The sequence below is a fragment of the Marmota flaviventris genome, chromosome 1 (genome assembly GCF_047511675.1).
Source record: "Marmota flaviventris isolate mMarFla1 chromosome 1, mMarFla1.hap1, whole genome shotgun sequence".
In the NCBI taxonomy this organism is placed as follows: Eukaryota; Metazoa; Chordata; class Mammalia; order Rodentia; family Sciuridae; genus Marmota; species Marmota flaviventris.
In genome coordinates, this window is record NC_092498.1 from 135,262,344 (window position 1) to 135,289,461 (window position 27,118).

The 27,118-nt window shown below is 51.6% G+C and overlaps 1 protein-coding gene across 3 annotated transcripts; it reads left to right on the top strand.

The window, feature by feature from the left end:
* Nucleotides 1–132: 132 nt before the first annotated feature.
* Nucleotides 133–26,824, top strand: Ccdc92 (coiled-coil domain containing 92). 3 transcript variants are annotated; one of them, XM_027921402.2, is made up of 4 exons: nt 133–236; nt 21,501–21,647; nt 22,094–22,135; nt 25,469–26,824. In XM_027921402.2, exons 2-4 carry the CDS (start codon nt 21,518–21,520, stop codon nt 26,242–26,244), a joined length of 948 nt encoding a protein of 315 aa, XP_027777203.1. In that variant the 5' UTR covers nt 133–236; nt 21,501–21,517; the 3' UTR covers nt 26,245–26,824. The 3 variants fall into 3 exon arrangements, with proteins under 3 accessions (XP_027777203.1, XP_027777205.1, XP_027777204.1); XM_027921404.2 differs by lacking the exon at nt 133–236 and adding an exon at nt 639–699; XM_027921403.3 differs by lacking the exon at nt 133–236 and adding an exon at nt 19,057–20,154.
* Nucleotides 26,825–27,118: the final 294 nt, after the last annotated feature.

Sequence of the window (27,118 nt, forward strand, 5' to 3'; positions counted from 1 at the left end):
AGAGCGGCCAGGCCTCGGCGCGGCCGGCTCCCAGGGTGCATCGCGGCGAGCGCTCGCTGGGACCGGAGAGATGCGCCGGACGGGCGGCGCCCGCTGACCTCCCCCGGCGCCGGCCGCAGGGCCCAGCCCCGCCGCCTGCCCCGCCCATGGGCCGCGGGTCCCCGCCGCCGCCGCCCGCCTGGAGGACCGCGCCGAGCCGCGGAGCCGCCTGAAGGACCGCAGCGGCCGCGCCGCAGGTGAGGCGGGGCCCGGGGCGCGCCCAGTCCAGCCCCGCTCACCTGGCGGCGCGGTGGGGACCGAGCTCGCGCGCTCGGCTTTGAACTCAGCCGCCCGCCGGGGGGTCCCCGCCCGCCCCAGGCTCTAGGGAGGAACGCCGGCTCCTCGGGGCAGGGGAGTCCCTGGCAGAGACGGCTCCCGGGAAACCAAGCGGGGCAGAGGCCGGGGGCGGCGCCGCGACCCCGGCGCGCTGGGGAGGGCGCCCCGCGGGCTGCGGGACGAAGCGGGAGGAGAGCTGGCCGGGCCGCGCCGCCAGCCCGGGGCGGGATCGTGGGGCCAGGGCGCCGCATTGCAGGTGCACCGGGAGCGCCCCGGGGCCTGGCCGGGCTGGGTCCAGGATGCTGGAGGGAGGAGCCTGTCCGAATCCTCCAGGCCTGTAGAAGGGAGCTGCTTTCCGCCTGTGGACGTTCGAGACCCTCCCTAGTAAGTTGTGGTGCCGGGCGTCCTGGTAACCCTTTACGTAAGTACTCCACCTTGCAGGCCTTCTCCGAAGCTTCGGGGCGAGCTTGAGTTTTACCCTAAATTAACGGTTTTCTTGTGACTTTTGAAATGGAGCATAATGCACATATGCAGAGGAGTCAAGCTTGGCTACTGAGCTGTCGTCCGCTACAGTGAATTACTGTAGTTTCTCTAACTTGCGTTTCCACACTGACCTGTGTTGAATGATTTCAAGCTTTGATATTTAGCAGTACGATCTAGTCCACTAATGCAAACGAGGTGGCCTAAGGAAAAATATAACCATGCTCTGTAATGTAGGTGGCTGCAGTCGATTTTATAACAGAATATAAACTACCAAAATGAGTGTAATACTTAGGTTATTAAGCATTTCCAGAAACCTGTAAGAATATTAAAGGTAGAATTGTCATTTAAAAACTGTCAAGTTTGAAATTTATTATTTTGTTAAACGATTTTTTTTTTTTTTTGCACATTCAAGAATTTCCCAGCGTTTACTCGCCATTGAATTGTAAGGGGAAAGATGCTAACATTTAAAGTGACTTTTCTCTCCAGAGATGTTTTGGAATTTATGTATTTCTTTGGGCTGTTTACCTAAATAGCTGAATGTTCCAAAAAGATTTGAAAGAAGACTTTCTGGCTTGTTATCTTATATATAGTGCACATACATTTGTATACACACTACTGAAAAACCTTAAAATGTTTTTGTTGCTCTTCTGCAGCATATTATCATTACTCAGTAAGCTTAAATATATTTAAAATTTAAAAGACAATTATTTGGGTATATCAGATTTTTACTGTAACACGTTTGAATATATCAGTTTAACAAATAGGGTTTTTTTAAAATTAGATATTTATAGAGTTAACTCTTAAGGAGCAAATGAATTCTTTTACTTACAACAGCTGATTCATTTTGGGTTCTTAACTATGGTCTGTCACAAGTTGGAAAATTGATTTTAACCTTATTACCCTAATTGTCAGAATGCATTAACAGCAATACTGATGTTAATTAGAGTGCTGATGCTTTTAAGAAATACTTATAAAGCATTTTCTTATATTTCTGGCAAGAAACAAACATGGATTTTTTTCCTTTTGTCTGGAACAAGGTCAGATTACAAATAGATCCTAATACTAGTGGGCACGCATGTTTATTAACTAAGATGATGTCTACTGAATTGCATGTACTTCAAGGGCAGTGACTTGTGCCTTTATATGTTTCACACCAAGCCTGCAGTAAATGAGTCAGATGGAAGGTCCAGACCAGTTAGATAGGTGCTAGCTCAGACACCAGTTTTCACCTCTCCAGCTTTGATGCTTCATGCTGCAGAAAGGTTTGGGCTGGAAGTATGTCCTAATTGTTTTCAAATATTTGAAGGCCTGACATGCAGCAAAGGGACTTTATTTGCTTAGAGTAATTCCTTGGCACAGAAGAGGACAGGTAGTCCTTTGGGGAGACAGGTGTCCCACTGATAAAAACCCAGAAGCTATTTGGGATAGAACTTCCAGCAGTGGAAATAAGAGGCTGCTCCTTCCCAGAGGCAGGTCTTCCAGTAAGCTGGTCCCTCTCTTGGCAGGAAAGGATTCTGGGTGGTATCACACAGCCTTGTGAGAGGGGCTCCCCTGGGTTCCCCTGGCAACTGGACTAGGGATTTCTGCATTTCCCTCCCAGCTCTGTGATTCTTTTTTGTTTTTTTATGCTGGTTTCTACACTGTGGGCATAGTGACATCTCCAGACACCTATGTGAACCCTTGGAAGAGTTTTACTGGGTTATCTGCCTGGTGTCCCAGGTGATGCTACGACTTCTTTGCATGGGTTGGGGCCTCCCAGATAAACAAGCACTCTCACACTCAACGGTTGTTTTAAAAGACTCTTTAATTAGAAGCGTTTTGTATTTCTTCCTTGGCTTTCATTTTCTACAATAAACATTAATCAAGAGCAAAATTGCCTTTTCTAGGAAGGCAAGCAGAGGAGTCACTGTTTTAAAAGCTCTTTTTAAAAATGAGATGATGTCAGTCATTCTTTTGAGAGTCAGCGAGCTGAAAGGGGGCATAAGTTTGTTTATTTTTTCCTTAGCTGAGAGTGTTTGGTTTTTTTTTAAGACATGGATTAAGAGATGATTCTTGTGCTTGCTTTGCGTTTTAGTTTCTGTTTATTTCATTACTCAACATGACTCAAGTGTCACAGTAAAAAAAAAGTCCAGTCATATCTACCTACAGTGAATGCACTAAATGTTTTTCTGGCACATCTGCATGGTTATTAAATACGCCAGCAGCTGGGGGTGAGACAAAGCAAGAAGTAGGATCCTAGGGACCTGGAAAGGGTAGGTGGGCAGGAACTTTGTTTAAAGAACAAAAAGATGTACCATTGTCCCCACTGAGCCAACCTTGGGATGAATGTATTCAACAGGAATAATGATCTCACCGTTATAGCAAAGATTAGGCTACAGGATGTCATCTCAGTATAACGTCGAGTGGTCAGTGGGGATAAGGACCGTTGCTGTGGCCAGAAGCCAAGCACAGTCCCCTGTGCGCTTCCGAGTATCCGTACACCAGGACTAAGGGAAGTAAGCCAGTGGAGTGAGAGCATTGCCTGGCCTCTCCAATTTCAGAAATTATAGGGAAAAAGTCTGAATTAATATATACAGGTGCTTAATATTTTTAAACCCCTTTTGAAAATAGTCCCTCTCCTTTGTTATTTAGCTGGTGAGTTTGTCTCCAGTTCTGCTCGAGTGCTGTTGTCAGCTGAACTTGGTGTGATGAGCTGAATGACAGTAGTGCTCCTTGTGGGTCTGACAAGGAGCACATCACTAATTTATACTAGCCATGTGACGGGAAAAGAGATGGACATCAAGTTTGTCTGGTCAGCCAAAATTAAAATAAGAAAATTTTAGAGGGTTTTATTCTTTCAGAAAAAAAGAAATCACAGATGCTGCTTTAAATATTATTACCAGGACAACAAATGATCAAGTAAGGCAACCAGCTAGCAAGCAGCCTCTGAGAGGCCACAGGCCAGGCTTTAAAGCCTCTAGTCACAGCCTCTGAAGGCATCACATGGTTGTCTTAAAAGACTTTTGTTAATCAGAAAACTATTTACATTTTAATGCAAATCTCCACAGTGAAGAACAGACTGAGAGTGATATTTCATGGTTATTCCCAATTTACCACTGCCAGAAATGACTTCAAGAAGCGAGAAATACCTTCTCTCCTGGGGCTGAGGGAAGAGGGAATGTGCTGTCTCCCGAGGCTCGGTTTCTTTATTCCAGCTGAATTCCCAGAACTGAGCAGCAAGCTACCCTTCTTTGGCACTGAAGGAGCAAACCTGGGAAACTCAGTGCTGAGAAAGAAAACTCTAATAAATGGATAACAAGGCATGTGATACATTTTTTCTACAATTTCTGTCTTTATTGCCTCTTTAGCAACACTTAAGATATTAAACTTAGAGCTGGGTGAGGCCCATTATCCTCAGCTCCTCAGCTTCCTTCCCAGTCTGCTTCTAAGTACATCCTGTAGCCACCTTGTTTGCTGGACAGGTAGGAGAGTGTATGAGGCATTGTTTTAAGCCCACTCTCTCGTGTACCATTGTTGGGTTTCACTGCTACAGAGAAAGTACAATTCCCAATATTATTACAATACTGCTATACTCTGAAATGACCATCTTTGGTGTAACATAGAATATGCATAAGAGCACTAGTTTTCCAAGAGCAAGTTCCACCTGTATCATGGCATAATTATCCTGCAATCTCTGATTTTTTTTAATGAACTAAGGGGTGCTTTGACACCAAGCTACATCCCCAGCGCTTTTTATTGAGACAGGGTCTTGCTAAGTTGCTGAGGCTGATCTTAAACTTGTGATTCTCCTACCTCAGCTCCTGAGTTGCTGGGGTTACAGGCATGCACCACCACACCCAGCAGTTCCCAACCTAATTTTTCTAATGAACTAATGATGGAGGAGGCTAGGCTCATGCCATACCCTAAATATTGAAGGAGGCTATTTTTTAAAAATATTTTTAGTTGTGGATGGACACAAAAACTTTGTTTATATTTTTATGTGGTACTGAGGATTGAACCCAGTGTCTCACACTGAGCTACAACCCCAGGCTGAAGGAGGTTATTTTTGAACCTCTCTCTCTCCAGCTGTCACAAATCACATATCAACCCAGGTAAAAGGAATTGGTTTATTTCTATGGCTAGTGGCACGTGAGAGCAGCTCCACTTTTTAGAAATGTTTCTGTTTAGCTGAGATCCAGGAGGCCAAGGCAGGAAGTTCACAATTTCAAGGCCAACCTTAGCAATTTGGCAAGACCCTGTCTCCAAAAAAAAAAAAAAAAAAAATGACTGAAATGTAGCTCAGTGGTAGAGTGCTCTTGGGTATAATCCCCTGTACTGAAAAAAAGAAATGTTTACGCCTTGTGCATTTATGAAAAAGATGAAATGTTCTGCTTGCTTAGTTTTCTGTTCTCTAGATAAAAACATGGCACAGGGTAGAAGGTGTGGCCTGTCCTCTGTCTTGGATGGTCATCTTTGTCTTCTGGTTGAGCCCCTATGACCAGACAGCAGGTTCTGCTGTTCGGGCACCTGCTCGCTTGCACCCTGATGCTCTGGGGAGGGAAGGCCAACCTTCCTGATAGGCAGGAAGGCTGTGTCGCCATCCTCTGCCTCTCTGCTGTGGGATAGTTCTCTAGTGAGGGTCCCTTTCCCATCAAGAAAGTGGTCAAGTTCATTTTTGACAGATTTGCCAGCTGAGTAATCCCATGGCAGGGGGACCCAGGGCAGAGAAGACCAAGGGCAGAAGACCTGACGGGCTTTCCAGGGAAAGACAGTAAGTGGGACCAGTGCAGGAGACAGGTTGGGAGCTGTCTATTCAGAAGTGTTCTTGGATCTTGCAGGATGGCATGCAGAGCAGCTCTGGATGACCACTGACTACTTCTAGAAGGTTATTGAGTTCTTCCCATCAGCAGGCTGTGGCTGGAGGGGAGAGCCTTTCTAGGTGGCCTCAGATGCCAGCTAGCCCTTACATGTTGAGTCTGAAACTCAAGTGGGAAGCAGATTAGCTTTCTCTGTGCCTCAGGGGAAATGGAGTTTCACTGGAAGTGACTAAGCAGTTGGGGACAATGACCTCCTACAGGAGGAGCACACTAGAAGGGACTATGGAGCTCATCGCACGAATGCTGCAACATTGTCTTGGACAGTTGAATTGAGTGTGCATCTAGCCTCACAGATTTTTGGTATGGGAATGACATCCATTGACACCCTTCCCAGGTGTCTTCCAATGATAGGCACAGGCTCATCTCGAACAGTAATGTTCTGCCATTGGAGCAGTAACCATAAGGCTCACAAGCCTCTCAACCTTTTAGGTGAAAGTTCCAGACTTTGTCAAAATGCTCACTCAACACTCTGTAGGTAGGGGATCCGGCCACTTCAGTCCAGTTTCAGAAATCCCAACCAGAGTATTGTTTACAATTCCCTTTTGAGACTTGCCCACCTCTTCTGCTTCTTGTGAGGCAGTGAAGCTCGGATGGATGCACAGTGCTTTACAGCTTTATTTACAACCTTGTCTCTAAATTGTGGACTCTTGCTTTAAATAGATGCACTTAATGTGCCAAATCCAGAAATAAAAAATTTTAGAAGTGTTTTGGAAGTCATGTGTCAGCTTTTGCATGTGGGTACCTTCTACACGCAGGGAAACTACTACAACATTCACGTGAAAACCATGTTTTTTTCTTTGAATGAAGCTAATCTGAACATATTTACAACCCTATTCCATAAGCTGCTCTCTGGGCTTATGGTTTCTTCCTAGAACCTGAGCTAAACAAGCAAGGCTGACCCATGGAAAATAGAGCATACCACCTCTAATGACCCCTCACATCCTTTCCTGTCTGTGTATCCCCGGCCATGGGACACCCAGCACACATAGCCAGGTGAGGAAACCATATTCCTTGGAGCTACAAAGGGGATATTTGGCAAATGCCAAAGATGTCTGGTTGTAAAGACTCTCTCCAGAGGCCTGGGGGCAGGCTTGATTGAGGACGAGAAAGCACAAGAAGGGGCTGGTCAGCCTGAGAAGGACAACTGACCATAGAGCACCTGGGTCATGCTGATCACCAAAGGACGGTTATTTCTAAAAGCCATGATTTAACGATAAGACAGGCCCTCAAGCATCGCAAGTGCCTGTGACTGCAGTGTCTGGTCAGGGTGAATTGGCAAGATCGGGGTTGCTCCCTACTCCAGTGAGGGCAGCGGCCAGGAAGAGGAGCTTCTTCCTTGTTGGGGACAGACTTTGTCCCAAAGGCCAGCTTCCTGCTCTGGGAGCCACAAGGGCTTGCTCCTCGGCTGTGCACAGTTTTTGTTGGATTAGTTCAGTGACACACACACCATCCACACAGGTAGTCACACCAACAGTTCATTTAAAGGGCAGTATATTGTTTAGAGATTTAAATGTGTAGATTTTAAGTATTATTGATTGATTTTTGCCATCTTAATTTGAGCTTTAAAAAAGCAGACGTTCAAAAGACCCAATAGATGATCCATGGGGACTGCCAAATGGTGAGGTTTGCCTCTTCCACTTGAATTTGAATTTCTTTACAATCTTTAGGTAAATATACATTATTAACTAATTACCGCAGTGCTCTACTAGTCTATAGAGAATAAGAGATTTTCAAAAATATAAAATGTACACTAAAGGATAACACAGTTGTTGCCACTAAGCATTGGCAGAGGAATACAGCCCCTTCAAACATGGCTCAGCTAGCGGAAGCAGCCCTATTTTGTATTTTATTTAGAGACGGGATCTCACTGAGTTGCTTAGGGCCTTGCTTTTTGCTAAGGCTGGCTTTGAGCTTGCAATCCTCCTGCCTCAGCCTCCCGAGCCGCTGGGATTACAGGCCTGCACCACTGCGCCTGGCCCTTCTCCAGTATTGGTAGCTTTCTGAAACAGGAAGAAAAGCAAACATGGCTCTATCGAGCTCTGTGCCCCCACAGTTGACCAGTGGACCCAAGGAAAGCAGAATAAACCTCAAGTTAAAAGGGACAAAAATCTATTTCAAATGAGATTGCCTCTAGCCCAGAGCTTCTCAACTGCAGAAGAGCTGGCATTGGGTCAGGTGGTTCTTGGTCATCGGCCTCCTGCACGCTGGAGGCTGTACAGCAGCACCCTGGCCTCCACCCATTAGGTGCCAACAGCTCCCCTTCCCTAGTTCTGACAACACAAAATATCTCAAACATTGCCAGGGGTCCCCTCGGGCCACAGTCACCCCTGATGAAAGCATGACTAACCTGATCATATGGGGGAGGATGGAATTCCCTGTATTCTGCTTTCTATTGTCTCAAAATAGAAAATGTCCACAGCAATTCCATCTGTTCTTTGGATTTAAAAAAAAAAAAAAAGCTATATCTTGCACTGGCTGCAAAACAACCACTGTGGAGATTGAGCAGAATAATAGCGTGTGTAGGTGTGTTCTAGGCAGGGCAGCGTCAGTTTGCAGAAGCAAGCCAGCTCCTCACCAAGTCTAAGCGAAGCATGCTCTGCCCAGTGGCACACCACTTACTTGCCCAGTGACATATCTCAGAGGAGTCACCGTCTTCCTCTCTCCCCTCCCCATTTTGTTCAGCTGAGTCTTATTGATTTAAACAGGTAAAGACTCAAGCTCCATTTGAATGAAGAGCTTGTCACTACCTATGTTTGTTCTAATCTGCTGTATGAAGAGGGGAATCCCAAGCCCCTCTTTCAGCTAGCCAAACAAACTTTAGTGCTTGTTATCATCAAGAAAGATATGCATCTTCAGATTGTATTATTAAGACCATAAGTTATCAAGTAAGGCAAACAATTAAAAATACAAACTTTTTAGAAGTTAAAGGTTACATTTTAAAGGATTTGCAAAAATCTCTAAAATCCAGGTGTCTTAAAATACTCATTGGTGATTACATGGAACATGAATGTCCATTTGGATTGTGTTCCTCAGCAGAACTAGACTCCTCAGCCAGAGCAGGTCCTGCCTTTGTATAGCTGTGGGACAAGAGAAACATATTCTCTTGCTCTGTGATGTTTTTTCTCAGGCAGTAGCCTCAAGATAATTAATAGAATTCTGTTAGCACAGAACAAAAAAAAGACTAGACCTAAGACGCTTTCAGCCTAAAGTAAAATATATAGAAAGAAAAGGATTTTTTTTTTCTTTTTCTTTTTTGTACCAAGGATTGAATCCAAGGGCATTTAGCCACTGAGCCACATGCTCAGTCCTTTTTGTGTTTTATTTTGAGACAGGATCTTGCTAAGTTGCTTAGGGCTTGCTAAGTTTCTGAGGCTGGGGCTTTGAACTTGGATCCTCCTGCCTCAGCCTCCCAAGTCTGTTCTTACAGGAGTGGGCCACCACCCATCTAGAAGAGAACTTCTGAGAAGTGGAATGTGGGGAGAACAGCATTCCATGAGTACATTTTAGTAAGCAGCGACATTTTGCTTCTTGTGGGAATAGCAGTATAGTGTGACCTGGAGCTGGGCTTCCGAGTCAGCATGGTTTGGGATGAATCCTAGCTTTGCCACTCACTAGCTAAAGCTTCAACGAAGTTGTTTAACCCCTCCAGATTGCCTGCAGAGGTGTGAAACACAGGTAATACCATGATCTCTTTTTGAGTGTCTGTTAAGTACCCAGCTTGGCATGTAAGTCTTCAGTAAAAGTCACTCTGTACTTTTCCCTAGAGCTGAGGGACCTGGGTCCTCTGCACTTCCTTCCTCTGCATCCTGCTCCTTCCCTGCCACATTAAATTCCCTCAGGTAGGAATTTTGCCTCTAATGCATAAAAAGCTTTCCCCCCGTTTCCTCTCTCTGGCCATCTCAACTTTTCTGAGTAGTTGAGTATGCAACTTCAGTCTGACATGGCTGGTCTACCCGTGTCCTGCCACTCTGCATAGTGTTCTTTCTGAGTCCGATAGTTTAATGGTCTCACTGTTACTTCTAAACCCTCATCCACGGCTACCTCACCAGAAGTACTTCCTCCGGTCCAAGCCCTGTCCATCCTTGAAGGCTCAGCTTCATCCCAGCTTCTCCAGTCCTTATCCATTCCACAGTCGTTGGGTTCCTCCAGGGGCCTGGCCACACTGCTCTAGTTGAGACGGGCACTGCTTTCCAGAGTTCACCCTGCAGGTGCAGGAGGCAGGCAGGGGGGTGAGCGCTGGAGGCACTGTGAGGGCCACCCACATGGGCCACCTTCCCCGGCTCTGAGCTGGCATGTGCACCTCAGAGGGCTTAATCGTAGAGTGTTTTCTTTGTCCTTGAGTGACCAAGTCACCTATCTCCAAGTGGTGGTAAGCAGCAAACCGTCCACAAGGGCACTGGAGACGTGGCCTGGCTCCAACCCCTAGGTTCCTTGTTGAAGGGCTGACCACCCCCGTGTTGTCATGGGGCTGTAAACAGCACAGGGTACATTCAAGAACAAGACCAGTGCTGACGTGTAGTTCCTGGCAGTCACCGCCTTCTGGTGACGAGTGTTTCTCAGACTACGGAATTCATGGAACAGTGCATTTTTCAACTGGGCAAATCTAAAGTGAAAAGGAAGAATTGTCCTTTGAGTCAAATAAAGTTAGCTTCATGGACAACCAGTCGCATTGCCAGCCTTCTTTCGTTCCATCAAAGCTCAGCACAGGCACCTCCTGAGTCGCCGAGTCCCTATCCACCACTGGAGAGGGCCAGAGCGTAACCGGGTCCTCGTTTACACGAGGCTCAGCACATCTCAAGTTTGGTGCTGTGCCACAAGGTCAACCAGAGTTGGCATGGTCGGCTCAGAACAGAATAACTTTCCACGTGCCAGTAAGATATACCCAAAAAGATACGTCACAAACTCTAGAACACCCTGAGCAAGCCCATGCTTTCCTTCCAACAGAAACGTTTTTACTCCTGGAGAGCTTTCCCACCAGCCCCAGTTTCCCGAGACAAAGACTAGTTATCCTTTCCTCCACATTGGCATCATCCTCATGCCAGTCAGAGAACTAGTTGTAAGCCCTCTTACTCTCATTGCTACAAACTACCCTACATCCTGGCGGCTGCGAGAGAGGTGTGAGCCCAGAGAGTGTGAGATCACCGCTCAGTTCCAACTCCAGAGAGCCCTTGCTGAAAGGCTGGTTCGGATGACTGGGGGCATTCTCTAGGTGATAGGGATCAGCGAGGAACAAGACAGGAAAGCCCTAGTTCTCCTGGAGCTGACCCGCTAGTAAGGTAAGAGAGTGAGAAATGACTTGGCTTTAGATAATGATAATGCTATGAAGATGCAAAATGGCAGAGTGTGATGATCATGGCACTTAGAGTAAAATTGTTCAACAGTGCAGAGCAAAATGAGGACAGGCTCCGGCAGCCTCCATGATGCTGTCTGGGAGCAAGAGAAAGCGCCTGGCTGGCTCCACGTGGGGAGTGATCACAGTAGCCAGTGATGGTTGTAGAAGGCAGTGCTGCCCACTGCAGTAAATCATAACCCTGTGGGGCTATTTAAATCCTCGTGAACTTGAATAAAAATAAAGTGAAAAATTCAGTTTGTCAGACATATGAGCCACATTTCAGTTGCTCAATAGCTACACTAGGCTAGTGGCTACTTTAGCAGACACCAAAGAATAGAGTATCGCCTCATGACAGACATTTTCACAGCCTCCAGTGAAGCAGGGACTCAGGAAAGTGAGGTACAGGGATTTGGAGGGACTTGCCTAAGGCTGTCTAGGTAGTGAATGGCACGCTAGGATTAGAACCCAGGCAGTCCAGATGCAGAGCTGGCGTGAGCCCCACTCACTGTCACCTGAACTCACACACAAGAAAAGCACACAGCCAGTCTATACAGCCCATTCGACTATGGCTGGCAGACAGTGTCATCCCATTGGTGCCTCCTGGTCATTAATGCTTTGGGATTCAGCTGGAAGACAGTGGAGCAGAGGACCAGCTGTGTTCCAACCAAAAATGTGTGCCTGCGGGAGCAGCTTCTTCCCCTGGAAAAGGGAGCTGGAACCAAAAAGCACCAGGAAAATACCAAGCTTCTGTGCGCCCCCAAGCATGCTCTGCCCCCATGTCCTCTACCTGAGGGGGAAGTGCTTGGTGCTCTAGCTGTAGGTGACTCAAGTGGCTGTCAGCAGCTGCATTACTATGGCCATGCTCAGGCTGAATGTTCTAGAGTGCAAAGGAAACACAACCAGGCGCCTCGTTGTCCTCCTCCAGAGCCGCCCGAGAACTTGTGGTGGGAACACCAGCACTGGGCTGGGGGATTGAGGAGGGCAGGCGGGTGGGCTGGCTGTGCTCTCAGTGTCTGGAAGTGGAGTCAGGTGCTCTGTCTGCTGAGCTCAATTCTCTCGCATGATCACCACAGAAACTAGGTGACTCTGAGCCTGGCACACAGACACTGGTAAATAGCCATTGTCACTAATTTTTATTAGTGACTTGCAACTTTTTGAGATTTAAAAACTGTCCTTGTGTCATTTCTTGTCCAGATGCCTGAGACCCAGAAGCTATGTTGGGACAGAATTGGTTGTCATGGGACATGGTCACAATTCATGCTACACAGGGCAGTGATCACACCCTTGAAAGGCAGGAAGGGCCAACAAAAGGCGTCACTGGGCATGTGTGTAGCAGCTGCTGCATGGGGGTGACCTGTGGTGATCATCCATCCACCCATCCTGAATATTGGGAGAAAGCACTTTCATAGCCCCTGACTGACCCCCATGCGTGGCCAGAGTTGTGCCAACCAGAAGGAGCTCAAATGCCACCCTACAAGTGTTGAACTCAGTGGAAACCCTGGGCGCTCCAGACCAAAATGGCTGAGTTCCCAGAGTGCAGACACACGGGGCAGGTAAAAGTACCCTGAAGGAGCATCACCCCTCACGGGTGTGATGAGTCCCATTGTGGGAGCTGAGGTCCGATATGAGAGGAAAACAAGACAAAGGTACTTGTACAAATGGAAAAAGTGACCTTTTACAAGGTTGGGGACCCTCAGGATACGAGATACTGGCTAGCCTCCCAGTCTTTTTGAAAACTCCCCATGAGTGTGAGCGAAGCTCCCTTTCTTGTTTCTCCTCCTCCCAGCCCCAAGAGCAGCACATGGTGCTGCTGGGTTAGCTGCTAATGGTTGTCTCACCAAGGGGATTCAATTTGGTTGCAAAGACAAGCCCTGAAGTCACCTGCACAAGCGCCAGCCTTGCCACACCGCACTTGAGCGCTCGTCCCCGCCTCTGGTCTTGGATTCCTTGTGTGTTTTAAATGACAGGCTTCTTCACGCACAGCTGTTTTGGGGGAGGTTTCTCTCCTCCCCGGAACTTGATGCACGGATGACAAAGACCTGGAATCCACGAGCCCAGGGTTCCCTTGTTCTCTGACACCACAAAGAGCAATTGTGAGCAGAAGGAACTCTGCGCGAGTCAGTCCGCAATGCCACCAGTGCAGGGGCCTCATTTACTCCCCACAGCACGGGAAGTTCACGGGAAGGAGACTTTTCAAGACCCGAGTCTTCCATGTCGGGGTGTCAGGTCACCAGATGGAAAGCCGAAGGGTCAAGCAGCCGTGAGTGGACGTGCTGAAGCCATCAGAAAAAGCTCTCAGAAATGGAGGTCTAGGGACATGGTAAATGCCTTCTAAAAGAATAAGCTCTCTTTCCTTTAAAGATATTTGTTACAGTTTGGATATGAGGTGTCCCCCAGAAGCTCCTGTTAATGCAGGAGTGTTTCCAGATGAAATGCTTGGATTGTGAGAGCTGTGACCTAATCACTCCATCCTAGTTTGAATGAACCAAACTGTAACTGTAGGCAGGTGGAGTGTGGCTGGAGGAGAGGTCACTGGGGTGTGCCCTGGAAGGGTGGTTCTTCCCGCAGCCCCTTCCCCACCCCCACCCTGCCCCAGCATGAGCTGAGAGCTTTCCTCCACTGGGCTATTCCCCACCCCGGGATGTGTGAGCCCAGAGCAATGGAGTCAGCCATCTATGGATGAGACCTCTGAAACTGTGAGCCCCAAATAAACTTCCCTTTCTCTAAGTTGTTTTGTCGGGTATTTGGATCACAGCAATGCAAAAGCTAACTAAAACAATATTGGCATTCACTCAAACAGTGTGATTCCAGAGAAATAAATTTCTAATAAAAAATGCCCTCCTGGTGATCCCCAGAAGGTGTGTGATCACTACAGTGAAATGCCCGGCCATGGTAACCTTAGTCATGGAGTTGGTGGTCACTGTTGAACTATCTTAATAATTTCAAAGATCTCTAATGTCCCTCCGTTCCAGCTCTTCTGAGGCCATCTATGAGCCCATTTGCAGAGCGCCGAGTCAGAGGAGCTGCCTGGCTCTGCTGGGTGGCATGACTAAAGTCTAACATGGAACGCAATGCCAGGGCTGGGTCCAGGCAGAGCTCTTTTGACTGCACCCCAGGACAAAGTCTCTCTTCTCTCTGACAATCATCCTCTCAGATGCCCAGTTTAGCTAAGGACTTTCTACCACAGCTCATGAAACCATTGGTTGTTTTATGTTTTGTAAGTAACAAAGGAAAAAGTATGGCTAACTTGAAGTGCACAGAGCTTCAGCGAATGAATTCTTTTCTTTTCTCAGAACCTGTGTGATTAGGCAGGCCCACAAAATAACAGAACAGCTCATCAGCTAAGTCAGTTGAACTGGTGCATTCATTCGGCATTATAGTGTTTAAAAAGCAATGAATACACCTTCTTGACCCAGGGGCTACAATTTAGATTGTGGTCATCAAACACCAAGATTTGAGAAGTTGTTCCCATTTCATCCTTGTGAAGGGCAGTTGGTGCTCAGGATCAGCACAGCTATGGTTATTGACCAGGTTGTCACACCTGGGATGATCACGGTGCATGTGGACAGGGAAGTGCTAATTAGACGTGACCTGGGTCTTTACCCTTCCATGGAAGGAGGTGACATCCTTCAGCTGGTGGCTCAGGCCCCTCCTGGTGCAGCACCAGCTTGTTAACAGTTCACAAATGACTTTTGTATGAAGTAGCAAATGCTTTTGGCTCCAGTTTATAAAACAAGGTGTTTGGGTGCTCCCTGGAGGGCGCTTATCCTGGGAGCTGCCCAGGAAAGGTAGGAGGAGGGTGCAGGAGCGGGAAAGGCCTCGACAGCTCCACAGCCCTGCCCGCCCCTCGGCTGCCTCCCCCAGACACAGCTTCCCTCTGAGGAATTCTCTTCCAGTGCTGAGATCGGGAGGCAGTGTGCTGGTGTTGCTGCCTCCCAGGGTGAGGCTTCCACAGGGTGCTGGCTCCTGGAAGTGGGTGGCCCTTACTCCATGAGGCCCAGGGAGCCCCAGCGGGTGCTGTGTGACAGACTGTGGGAGCCCCTATATGAGCCTGTTTGGCCTGTGCAGCCCACTTAGGGGCACCCCAGAGCACCTGCTCTACAAACTCACTTGCTTTGTGAGACATTTTCACACAGAGGGGCCAAGCCCTTAGCTGCACACAGACACTGGACATGGTTTTTAAGTAGAAACTCACAGAAAGTGACGATCAGATGCAGGGGACATGGATAAACCCATCCTGCAGACCTGGTGGGGCAGACTTCGGGCAGGCTGCATCAGAGTCTGGGTCTGCCTGCCCGTTACAGCCTTAATTCAGGCCGTCCGTCCTCCCAGAAGGAAACGGCTGCTAGTGCCTAAAAACTGTGGGCCTTGTATTTAGAACGGGTAATGTCACAGAACTACAGGAATGTGTCATGCAGGGCAGGGGAGGCCCCCAAGTGCTCTCTTGTTGTCATTTTCTTCATATCGTGGGGATACTAAGTTGTGCTTTTGTAAAAGCTGCTTTCATTGGTTCCTGCCAATTCTGCCATACCAGTCGGAGTCCTAGCAATCCAAGATTCCTCTGGAACAGCATTATGAAGATGCAGGTCACCCCTTGTAGAGGATGCTTAGTGATTAACTTTTTAAACAGAAACTGCTTTATAACTTCTTCTGACAATAAAGTAATACATATATGTGCACCACTGTAGGTGGTACCAAAGCAGATTATTAAGAAGTGAAAGTCACCCATAACCCACCATCTAAACACTCAGAGCACTCGGGTGTTTTCATTCTAGATCTTGTCACTACTTATACATATGACTTTTAATATCCTTTCCTTTTTAAACTTATCATAGACCTATTTCCTTGTTAATAAATAAAGATCCACAGTATTTTAATCATTGCACGGTCTGGGTGACCATGCCTCCTCCCTTCCCGACGGACGTTCAGGGCCCTCTGGTGGATAGTTCACAAAATATAAGACTTTTTTGATTGGTTGGTTGTTTCTACGGGAGTTTTCCTCTGTCCGTTTTTGGAGACCTAGCTATAAAGATGTCTGCCGTCTAGTCAGAGAGCAGGGGAGCCCAGAACCTCACCCGTGCTGGGTCGGGAGAGCCCAAGGGCAGTTCCTTCCCCCTTCATCACAACAGGCCTGGCGTACTGGAAAGTGTGTATTGAAAAATCTGTCTGTGTCCTTCCAGGACTGGGTCATGGTTCTCTGAGGTCTCAGGTTTTAAAGAGAAAGATGAGGCCCCCAGAGAGCTCACAGCCTAACCCCGCGAAGGCAGGACTAGAACCCGAGACTGACTCTCATGCTAGGCTCGCAGCCACACCTGTTTTTATTAGGTTAAAAAGAGAAAACGACAAAACCCTAATTCTTGAAGAACAATTCATAAATGGGATTTTTGTCTCTTTAAAAAATAATTGCCCCTTTGTTTTCAACACTTTTATTTCTAGTGGTGTCCACTCTTTTTTTTTTTTTAATTTTTTAATATTTATTTTTTAGTTTTCGGCGGACACAACATCTTTGTTGGTATGTGGTGCTGAGGATCGAACCCGGGCCGCACGCATGCCAGACGAGCACGCTACCGCTTGAGCCACATCCCCAGCCCCCCACTCTTTTTTTTAACCAAAATGTTTCTGGAATCATTTTCAAATGCTTACCCGTCTTTGAAGTGGTGTCCTTTGTCTTGTGGGCCTAGCTTTTTGGGACTTTCAATCCTTTGCTAGTTGACTTTCTTAAATACAAGTGGGGGAGTAGGTCCTGCAACTTACAATGGTTATTTTATGCAGGTTATTGTGAATTTAGAATCCCTCAGTGCAAGTTCCTTTCTGAAGTGGGAGGTTCCTTTCTTAAACCAAGGATGAGAGTCCTGGCCTAATTAGCCTTGGGCCACTTTCAGCCCCCTGTGGAGTACTATAGATTATTTCAAAGGAAGAAGTAGGTTTTACTGTCCCTGAGGGCACTTGGCTCAGCCTGACTCTCTATTCCTTCCCTGAATGGCTCCTCTCTAGTAAAACTGGAGGGTAAAGGCCGCCAGAAAATGCATCTATCTGCATTTCCCTCTGTGGAAGTAACAGAGCTTCTTTGCTAGCCCATTTCCATACTGAGATGATGCTCAGGAACCACCCTGGTGGGGTGACAAGAGCAGCCTAGGAGTGTATTTATAGAACTATGGGCTAATATTTAGAGAAGTAATACAGCCAACATTTATTAGGCACCTGCTGTAAGCCAGACACCCTCTCCCCTACCCCCTACTGCACTGAGCCTGGAAGCCCCCTGCAAGCCAGCTGCTTCCACAACTGAGACTCAGCCCCACTCAGCCTTGGCCCCAGGCACGCTGGCCCCTCCCGAGGTTCTCCTGGTTTCCACTTCGATCCGTGGGCCTCAGTTTCTTGCTTTGGAGACAGGTTGTTGGAGGGCTGCGGTGCAGGCTTCCTCCACCTGGGCTTTCTGAGGCCACATGGAGCACCACCTTCCTGCTAGGAAGATCCTCTCCCCCTCGAGTCTCACCACCACAGCTGCTGCCCCTGTCCCCTGCCAGCCCTGGTGTCCCTGATGGCTGGAGGACACCGGAGCTGTACAGAAAGCCCCCAGAGGTCCTCGAGCTCACGCTGAGATGCCAGCTCAAGAGCAGGCAGTGCCCAGCAGGACAGGGCCTTGCAGAAAGCACAGAGGGTGCACAGGGCTCAGGTGCCTCCTGTCCGGGTGGGAGAGGCCTGCTGTGAATGGTTATCACTTATTCATGACTAGCACCCAAAATAGCTTGTTACAACTACCTGACAACTCCCACCTGGAGCTGGGTGCTGTTTTTCCAGATTCTAAAATTATTACCCTGTCTCCATAGACTGTGTTCAGCTGAAAGAGAGGCCTGCTTTTGATAGCCCAAGAACACACCAGTTCCCCACGCTGAGGGATCACAGTGAGCCCGTGCTCTGGTCAGTGCTGTCACGGTGCTTCTTTTTTTTTTGTTTTAGTAGTAGATGGACATAACTTTATTTATTTATTTTTATGTGGTGCTGAGGCTCGAACCCAGTGCCTCCCGTATCCTTGGCAAGCGGGATACCTCTGAGCCAGAGCCCAGCCCTGTCACAGTGCTTCTTGTTACTGCGGCATGATTCGGGTTCAGCCCTCCTCTCAACACCGACCTGGAGCAGGATGAGGTCCTTGGACTTGCACATGTCGTGCATGAGTTCAGATGTGAAGCAAGAACCTAGCTGACTGGTGAGAGGGCAGGGGGGTCTGCCCAGGGCGGTCCTGGCAGAGGAAACAGGCTGTGCAGAAGCCCTGTGTTGGAGGGTATGGCAGTGCTGGTGGGGTTGAGTGGGGCAGGCGACCAGGCGAGCCTCTGGACCTGTGGGCCTCCGTCCCAGGAGCATGGAGGTATGCAGTGTGAGCAGAGTTGTGCTTGGGACGAAAGCATGGGTGAGGGGGTGCACACAGGGAGGTGCTGAGGAAAGGGTGTAGCTCGAAGAGGGGAGCAGATGGGACTGGCCTGGCTGAGCCAAATGCCGCCCCTGTTCCCTGTGCAGGACAGCTTTGTCGCTGACTCAGCCTGGCCTTGGAGAGGATGAGGGTGAACGTGCCCCTGGCCCTGGACAGAGCACCTGCTGGGACAGGGATGAGGACGCGAGTGCTGGGGGACACCCCACCCTTTCTTCCTAAGCCAGCCTGCTGCTGTGGGGAGGCACCGACTGGGCCCTGAACGCCCACCTTCACCCGCTGCCTGGGAAGCCGACAGGAGGGGCAGGACCGCGTGTCTCTAGAGATGGTCAGCAGGTCCTTTTGGGTTGTGTGATTCCTGACCTGGGTGCAGAGGGACCGGCTTCTCAGGGGGTGTGCGGTGCTGCAGGTGGCCCTACGGCAGGGCAGCTGCACAGCTCGGGTGTACGCGGGGTAGGGGGTGTCCACGGGGCCTTCTCCTCTCCTCCCTCGGAGGAGGACTGTGAAATGCATGACCTCAGTGTGGAGCAGCACTTCATGTCCGCACAGGAGAGATGGTCCATTATGAAAATCATTAGGTCATCATTTATACATGAGTGTCCTGAAGAGAGGAAGGAACATTGCCTGGATCAGGGAGAGAATTAACTCGCTGTGGATGGGCCATCTGTCCCCATGCTGGCAGAGAGCTGTCAGTGACGCAGGCCCTGCATCTCTGAGGCCTTCCATTAAGGGCACATTGTCACTAGGAATGATGGCAGAAGTCTCCCCAGAGACAGTCAGCCAGGACTTCAGAGCCATCTCCACAAAATGTGGCCTGGAACCTTCTCAAGACTTAATTTTCTGGACATGGAGAATGAACTGTAGGTGAGGAGAAGTTTCGGATCCATGAATTTACCTCAGGGAAAGTTGCAGATGAGGCTCTTCCAGCCATGGTCGGGTAGCCCGGTCCTGAGGGCCTCTGCCCTGGCTGCCGCTGGAGTCCTGGGGGGGAGACGGCAGAGCTGGGTGTCGCACCCCATGGGGCCGGTTACCTGCTGCAGAGACAGGACCTCATGATCAGAGGAGGCCGGTGTCCAGACCACACTGCCTCTGGGGAGCAAAGGACTGTGAACTGTTGGGGCCCCAACGGTACAGAGAGACCAAGCTGGGCGCTCGAGGTAGAAACTGCAACGTGTGCTCTTCTGACCCAAGACGCGCTCTGTGACCTTGCCACTGCAGCCACAGGAGGCCACCTTCGTCTGCGGAGGGCACCCTGCATCTATCTGGGCCTTCATCCACCACACCGACCCTCTGGGGCTCCGTGGTGAATGCTCCACCATGTCTCAACCCCCAACATCTCAGGTACTGAGGGGGCATGGCAATGAGGTAATGAGGCCACCTACTAGCGGGTAGCATGAGGGTCTTGGGACCTGTGGGGTTCCACTCGGAAATTAGCGCCTGGGCAGGCGGCCCTGCACCCCGGGAGCTTATTGCCACGGCACAGAAGCCTTGCTGCACTGCCAAGAGACTGCCCCAGCTCTGCCCAGCAGCGTCCTGTGTGCTTCAAACACCGCCATCATGAGCCACCAGGCAGCTCCGTGGGGTCAAGGCCTGAAACTCAACTGGAAGTTGCCTCGCAGGCTCCCTGAGGTCAGAGTCTGGTTCCTCTCCACTCCTCTGAACTGCGCTGACGAGAGCCTCCTAACACCTGCCTCTTCTACACAACAGTGGAGACTTCCCTTTGGAAGATCCTAGAAGCACAGCAGGTGACAAGCCCTCAGAGCTCGACTGGCCTCTCCCATTAGTCTCTGCTGTCCCTCGTTGTCTTTCCCTAACTCTGATGTCCTCCTGTTTGTCTTTATCGTGGTTCTTTTGAGGGTGTGTCATTTCCACTTCTCCAGCTCTGGTGACTGTGTGAATTGTGTGCTCCATGTTTTCCAGCTTGCCCCCAGGGAGGGGCACATGGCCTCTGTGCCGAGTGGCCTGTGTGAATGGAGTGCACACCTGAGGTTGCAGTGACGAACCCCTCTTGGCTCCAGAGCCAGAACGGGAATATATTGCTGGCCTTACAATTAACAAAGAGCAGTCGGTGTCATCCAAAGTGGTGACAGCTGGGTGTGCTGTCATCTCCTAAACCAAATGCTGAGTTGTCATGACGGGATGGTGCCCCTCACACCACCCCACAGATGTTACACTCTGGAAGCATTTGAGAAGTGGCAGGTCCTGTAGGGAGGGTTCTCTGGCAGAGCAAACCAGGAAAGACGCCCGTGCAGACCTGCTTTGCAGAACCATCCGTGTCTGCAGGGCTCCCTCCCAGGCTCCCAGCCCACATTCTGTCCTTAGCACTCTCAGTGTTTTGCAAGGTGTCTTGAATTACTTTGCTAGGTTTTCCAGAAAGATTGACTTCACCGCATTTCTCAAGTTACAGTAAGGCAGAGAATCAGGCCCTGAGTGAGCCTGGGGTGGGGAGGGGGCAGGGAGTGGGGACAGACCCCAGACTCCTAAAGCCACCATGTGGCCCACAAGATATTCCCAGGAAGGGCCGGGCTGCTCTCAGCTCTGCTCACTGCAGGGGTGTCCCTCATAGTTCTGCCCACTGTTGCCCTGAAACCTGGCCAGCTCCGGGTGCCACCTGAAGGAACCAGCAGCCTAGTCCCTGCACCATGTGCTTTGGAAGGCCGAGTTGGTGCCTCCCTCTCAGGAGCTCTCCCAGTAGCACTTTGGGTCAGTCCCTGCCCACTGAGGCCAGATGTGTAGAGCATGGGACTTGGAATCGGGACACTGGATTTTAATCTCTACTCGTCCCACACTGGCTGTGGGACCCAGGCTTGCTCATCCACTCCCCACAGCCTGTTTCCTTCCTAGGATTGTGAAGTGGCCTGGACCCCCTGGGGTGACTCTGTTCACCAAGCCTGGTGCCACTGTGCACATGGCGAGGCCTGGCACAAGGCAGGTGTCCTGAGAGTGGAGCTCCAGCCCTGCACAGGGGTCACAAGACAGAACAGCCCTGAGGGCCAGAGCCCCCACAGGCTCTGCCTTCCGGCCCCACCTCCTGCCACTGCCCCAGGACCCTCATTATGGAGACAGTGACCAAGGTCTGTGTTTCCTGCAGGTCACCTGGATGTCAGCATGGCAGCCACGAACCTGGAGAACCAGTTGCAAAGTGCCCAGAAGAACCTCCTGTTCCTGCAGCGGGAGCATGCGGGCACGCTGAGGGGGCTACACGCGGAGATCAGGCGGCTGCAGCAGCACTGCACGGGTACCTCTGGGCACGCAGGCGGGACGCGCCCTGGGCCGCAGAGCCCCACAGAGCAGCCTCAACATAGGGGCCCCGCTGCAGCCAGCCGCCCTGTGCTGTAGCGCTCAGCACTGTAACAGAGCCCCCTGGAATGCTTCCCTCAGCACAAAGAGCAGGAAGCCCGAGGCCTGACTTGGGATCCTGGGGACTGGCAGGACTGGCTGTGGCTCACACCGTAATCCGAACAGAGCCTGCGGGACACGTGGAGCGAGCTGCTCCCAATTTCTCACTGTTGGGAGGTGGCTGAGGCAGATGGGAAGGAGGCTTTTGGGGAAAGCAGTGTCCCTGAAGCCCAGCAGGCTCAGCACTATTGCTGTCACCGGTGGCTCCTAGAGCCCTGCTTGCTCTGCAGAGCTGAGGAATGTGGGGAATGGCGAGGAAGCTGATGTGTGAACTTTCCTTTTCAGATCTGACATATGAGTTGACACTGAAGAGTTCTGAGCCGACAGGTAAGGGCCTCCCTAAAAGCCGGTGGGTATCATTGCCTCTGCTGCACGTGGGTGCCGCTCGTTTCCATCCACCATGTGCCTAGAGCAAAACACAGCTCCATGGAGGGCTGCGTGTGTGGCCAGAGCTCTCAGTTGTCTGTGGGGGGGACAAGTGAATGGATTACCTTTTCATTGACACATCTATTTAGAATGTCTATCGTATGCTTTTCTGGATTTTCTGATTTTTTTCCACAGTGAATATACAATCTTCTATAATCAGAAAATAAACCTGAAGTAATTTCTCCAGAAAGAAAGGAGACCAGGAGGAACGTGAGGCAGAGCAGTCCCAGGCCCTGTGCCAGGGCTGTCTTCATCCTGGCTGGGCACAGCCCCTAGACCACCCTTCTCTGGACTACAGTCCCAGAAGTACTTCCCCAACCAGAACCCTTGGGGACACCCATGGTGTCAGCCCAGTGGCAGCAGCAGAAGAGGCAGGAGCCAGGGTCCTCCCAGGGCCTCCTGCATAGCAAACAGCTGCTCCCAGCACAGGGCAGGACTGGGAAGGTGCAGACCCACTCCAAGGGACACTGCCTAACCAGGCTTCAGGGTGCAGTTGGCCTTGGTTGGAGTCAGATCCACACCAATTTTTCCACTTTGATCCTTGTGTTCCTGTCTCCTGAGTGCTCCTCTCACCATTTTGAGTGTGGTGTCCTCTCACCATTTTGAGTGTGGTGAAGGGGCCTTGGGACAGGAGCCTGCCTTCCAGATGAAAGGTCCCAGGACCACCCCTGCAGCCCCCAGGCCAGAAGCTGGGCCCCAGAAATTCAGAACAGGATTTCTGCATGACTTCAACCTGCCATAATGGAAGCCTCTGGAAAAGCGCTGCCCATGTCCTGGAAGCGCGGATGTCCTTGCCCCTCCCGTCTCTGTCCAAACTAATCTGCAACAACACAGGGCTGGTCCAGTGGCTCTCAAGCCTGCCCCAAGGGAACCCACCCACCCAAGGCCACATGCCTGGCAGCGCTGGCTCTCAGCCATGTGTGTGAGGTGCGGTGGGGAGGGCTTGGAGCAGCCTCCTGGTGCCTCTGGTAGGCATCTCCCTCCCCAGGGATGCAGCTCACCCCAAACTTGCCTAGCCCTAGGCAGTTCAAGACGCAGGTCATAAATGAGCCTGCCCTGCAGGCAATTCCCAAGGTCTGGCAGGAGCTGCAGACCTGTGTGTTTAAGAGGTGCCTCGGTCACAAGTGTTCAGGAAGGCCTGGAAATGCTGCTTTGGGTGACAAAGCAATTACCACCGCAGGAAATGAAAGTTCTAGAAAGGGTGGTGTGGCGGGTCAGTCGCACCAGCTCCTCCCCTGGTAGCACCCAGGTGGCCCAGGAAACATCACCGAGTGCCAAGCCAGCCCCCAGAACAGCATGGTGTGGCTGATCTCAAGGACGGTAAGGGCAAAGTGCAGAACAGCCGGAGGTGGGTGGCCACAGAGCGCACCTTACCAGGAACCTGGATTGGGGCAGGCTGTCACAGAGGGGTTGTGTGCCTTTGGCAAGGTCTCTAACATTTCTGGGCATGTGTTTCCATCCACAGGCCCCAAAGTTAGGTTTCTGGCTGACTCCCAAGGGCCTGCTCTCCAGGGCTGCCCCCCAGCTGCCCTGTACGTGCAGAGCCCAGGGCAGGCTGTGGTGTCAGACAGGCCTCTGCAGTGTGGCCTGGGGGAAGACAAATCCTGAGATGTTCATGTCCAGCTGGAGAGGTCACACCCACCTGGGAGGGAGGCAAAGGCCAGCAGTCCATGTGGGGGCTGAGAGTGAGGGCCCCACGTGGGACACGGGTGGGCACTGAGTCTGAACGCTGTGGTCGAGGTCAGCATTTCAGTAGCAAGGGCTCAGCCCAGGCAGCCGGGCGCCCAGGTCTTACAGGAGGCTTTATGTGTCCGTCACTCTCCTTACCTCTAAAACTGCACTTCAGAATGCATTGTTTTTCTTGTCGGCCAAAAAACCCAAAACACCTTATGGGAGGTAGTATTGCCTCCGCCCTGCCCGGGGGAGGCCATTTGTGACCGTGCACAAGCACAGGCACACCTGTGTTCCGCAGCGGTGAGCTCAGAGCACACAAGTGCTGGGCACAGAGCAGGTGTGGCTGCCTCACCTCACACGGTTCAGAGCCCAGCTGGCGAACGTCCTGCAGAAGTGGTGGCTAGGCAGGGGGTGCCAGGACACAGACCTGCCCCGGGAAGCAGCCGAGGCTCCAGGGAGACATGCAGCCTGCCTCTAGCGCCAGGCAGGCCCTGGGGGCATATGAGAAGATGGGCCTGTGGGTCAGGAGTTAGATCGATGATGGCGGTCACGATAAAGACGGCCCAAGGAGGGGAGTCGTGAGAGAGCAGATGACACGGACAGGAGGAACTAGCAGTCCAGCCGGCAGTGTGCATTCTGCTAGGCAGGGAGGAGCAGGCTTTAATGGGGGGTAGAAGGGTGGGGAGCAAGTATCCCCGCACAGGGTGGGTTGGAGGAGATCAGAGAGGAGGCAGCACCCAGCCAGGAAGCAGCAGTGGCAGGGGGCAGAGAAGAGACATGTCCACTGGCCAGCTGACAGAGGCTGTCTGTGAGCCAGGAGGGAAGGAAGAGCAAGGAGGCTGTGGAGTCCCAGGTGAGGGCGAACTGGGGACGTGCAGACCCAGCAGAGACAGGCTGTGCACATGTCTGTCAGGCTTTCACAGAGGCCGTGCTCTACCCAAGGTGAGTTTCTCAGTCAGCATCTAGAAAGAACCAGAGAGCTCACATGCTTCCCAGGGGCCAGATGGCATGGGAGTGGGGTGAGGACACTGTTGTGACACTGAGTCAGCATGTATGAAGCAAAGCTTGAGGGTGGAGGGCAGGTCCCTAGGGGCAGGCTGTAGCCGCAAGACAGTGCTAGGGTAGGGCTCTACAGGGGCGTCTGAGCCTGAGAGGAGTCACACAGACCCCTGGCCAAGGAGATGCAACGGCCCGACTTCCCTTCTCTTCAGATCAGACCTTACTGAGTTAGACTGGACAGTGCTCTTGACATTTCAGTTTCAAAACAGCACTTTGCAGCAGGCACTTGACAAGCGGTTCCTGAGTGACAGGCAGGGGGACCTGGTAACAGCTGAATCCCTAGCCCCTGGTGAGGCCAGTGCTCTGAAGTGGCCCACTTTAACATCGGCGTTTTCAAGATCTGAGACAGGCTTCTTGCAGCGAGCCCAGGGACTAGGAGCCCCGAGGGCCGCAGGGAGCCCCCATCGGTGAGGGCAGGGCCTCCCGCCGCCTGGCCCTGGCGCTCGCCCGCCTCCGTCCGGCTCGCAGGGTTCTCACTTTGGCCCCCTGACTCCCTCGCAGGAGACGGCTCTTCCAGAAGCGCTGAGCTGAAGAGACGATGTGAGGACCTGGAGGCCCAGCTGAAGGCCAAGGAGGATGAGAACAGGCAGCTGCTAGAGGAGCTGGGGCAGAAGAGCGCCCTGATGGCGGTGCTGGAGAACACCCTCAAGGAGCGGGAGAAGAAGTACCTGGAGGAGCTGAAGGTGAAGAGCCACAAGCTGAGCCTGCTGTCGGCCGAGCTGGAGCAGCGCGCCAGCACCGTGGCATACCTGACAGCGCAGCTGCACGCTGCCAAGAAGAGGCTCCTGAGCTCCAGTGGCACCTCAGACGCCAGCCCAGCTGGAGGCACCCCGCTGGCCAGCTACAAGCCCGCGCCCCCCAAGGACAAGCTGCCCGAGACACCGCGCCGCCGCATGAAGAAGAGCCTCTCCACCCCGCTGCACCCCGAGTTCGAGGAGGTCTACAGACTGGGGGCCGAGAGCCGCAAACTCCTCCTGCGCGAGCCTGTGGACGCCATGCCTGACCCCACCCCGTTCCTGCTGGCCCGGGAGGCGGCCGAGGTCCAGCTCATCAAGGAGCGGCCGCTGGTCATCCCGCCCATTGCCTCGGACCGCGCGGCAGGCGGGCAGCACAGCCCAGCCCGCGAGAAGCCGCACAAGGCCCACGTCGGGGTGGCCCATCGCATCCACCATGCCAGCCCCCCACAGCCCCAGCCAGAGGTGGAGACGCTGGCCGTGGACCAGGTGAACGGAGGCAAGGCAGTGCGGAAGCACTCAGGGACGGACAGAACTGTGTGACCGTGGCCCGCACTGTCCACGCACCATGAGCGCCACAGGGAACCCCACCGCACCTTTTTCTTTACCTCCCACGCATGCCAAATTGTTTTCAGACCTGTCCACCAACTCTCCTGCTCCTCCTGCCCCACGCTGCAGACGCCACAATACGACCGTGTCCTTGCTGCAGAATGCATAATCTACTAACGCTGTGGCCACCACCCACGTGCCCAGCCGCTTGCTTCCAAGCCCACTCCGTGTCGTCCAGGCGCACTCGTGGACAGGCACCGGCCACAGGATGCACACTGCGCCACGTCCTCGGAGCAGACGGGCACGCGCCTGAGTGTACAGCCAGCCACGCACAGCGACCTCGACCACCCTCCAGGGCAGCCCGTGGAGCAGCCGCTCCCTCTGGAGACCCCGCACCTCCCTCCTCCTCCCCCGGGCGGCACTCGTCACCGAGCAGCTGTATGTAGATGTCCAAAGGAACTAAATAAGATGACGTTGCTCTTCATGTCACCACAACCTGAATGTGTGTTCATATTTTTTGTTAGTCTTACCCAAAATGTTCCAGATCCCAACAAACTTTATTTTCTAAACCTGCCTTCTTTCTGTTCTGTGTCTTTTATTAAACCACCTGGGGGAGGGCCGGGAGGGAGCCCGGGTGGGGGAGAGAGCGCCCATGGTTAAGGACAGACGTCCTGCTGCCAGGTGCCAGTCCCTAGAGTTCTGGAGAAGCTACTTTTGCCTTTTGTCCAACTAGCTGTCGGCCACCCCTCCCCTGGTGAAAAAGCAAAGCTTCTTCTCCAGCTGGGCCTGGAGCCAGCCTCTTGGGCCCAGAAGGAAAGGACACCAATGGCCGCTGGTCCTGGAGGTGCTAAGTCTGCACCCAGCCGTG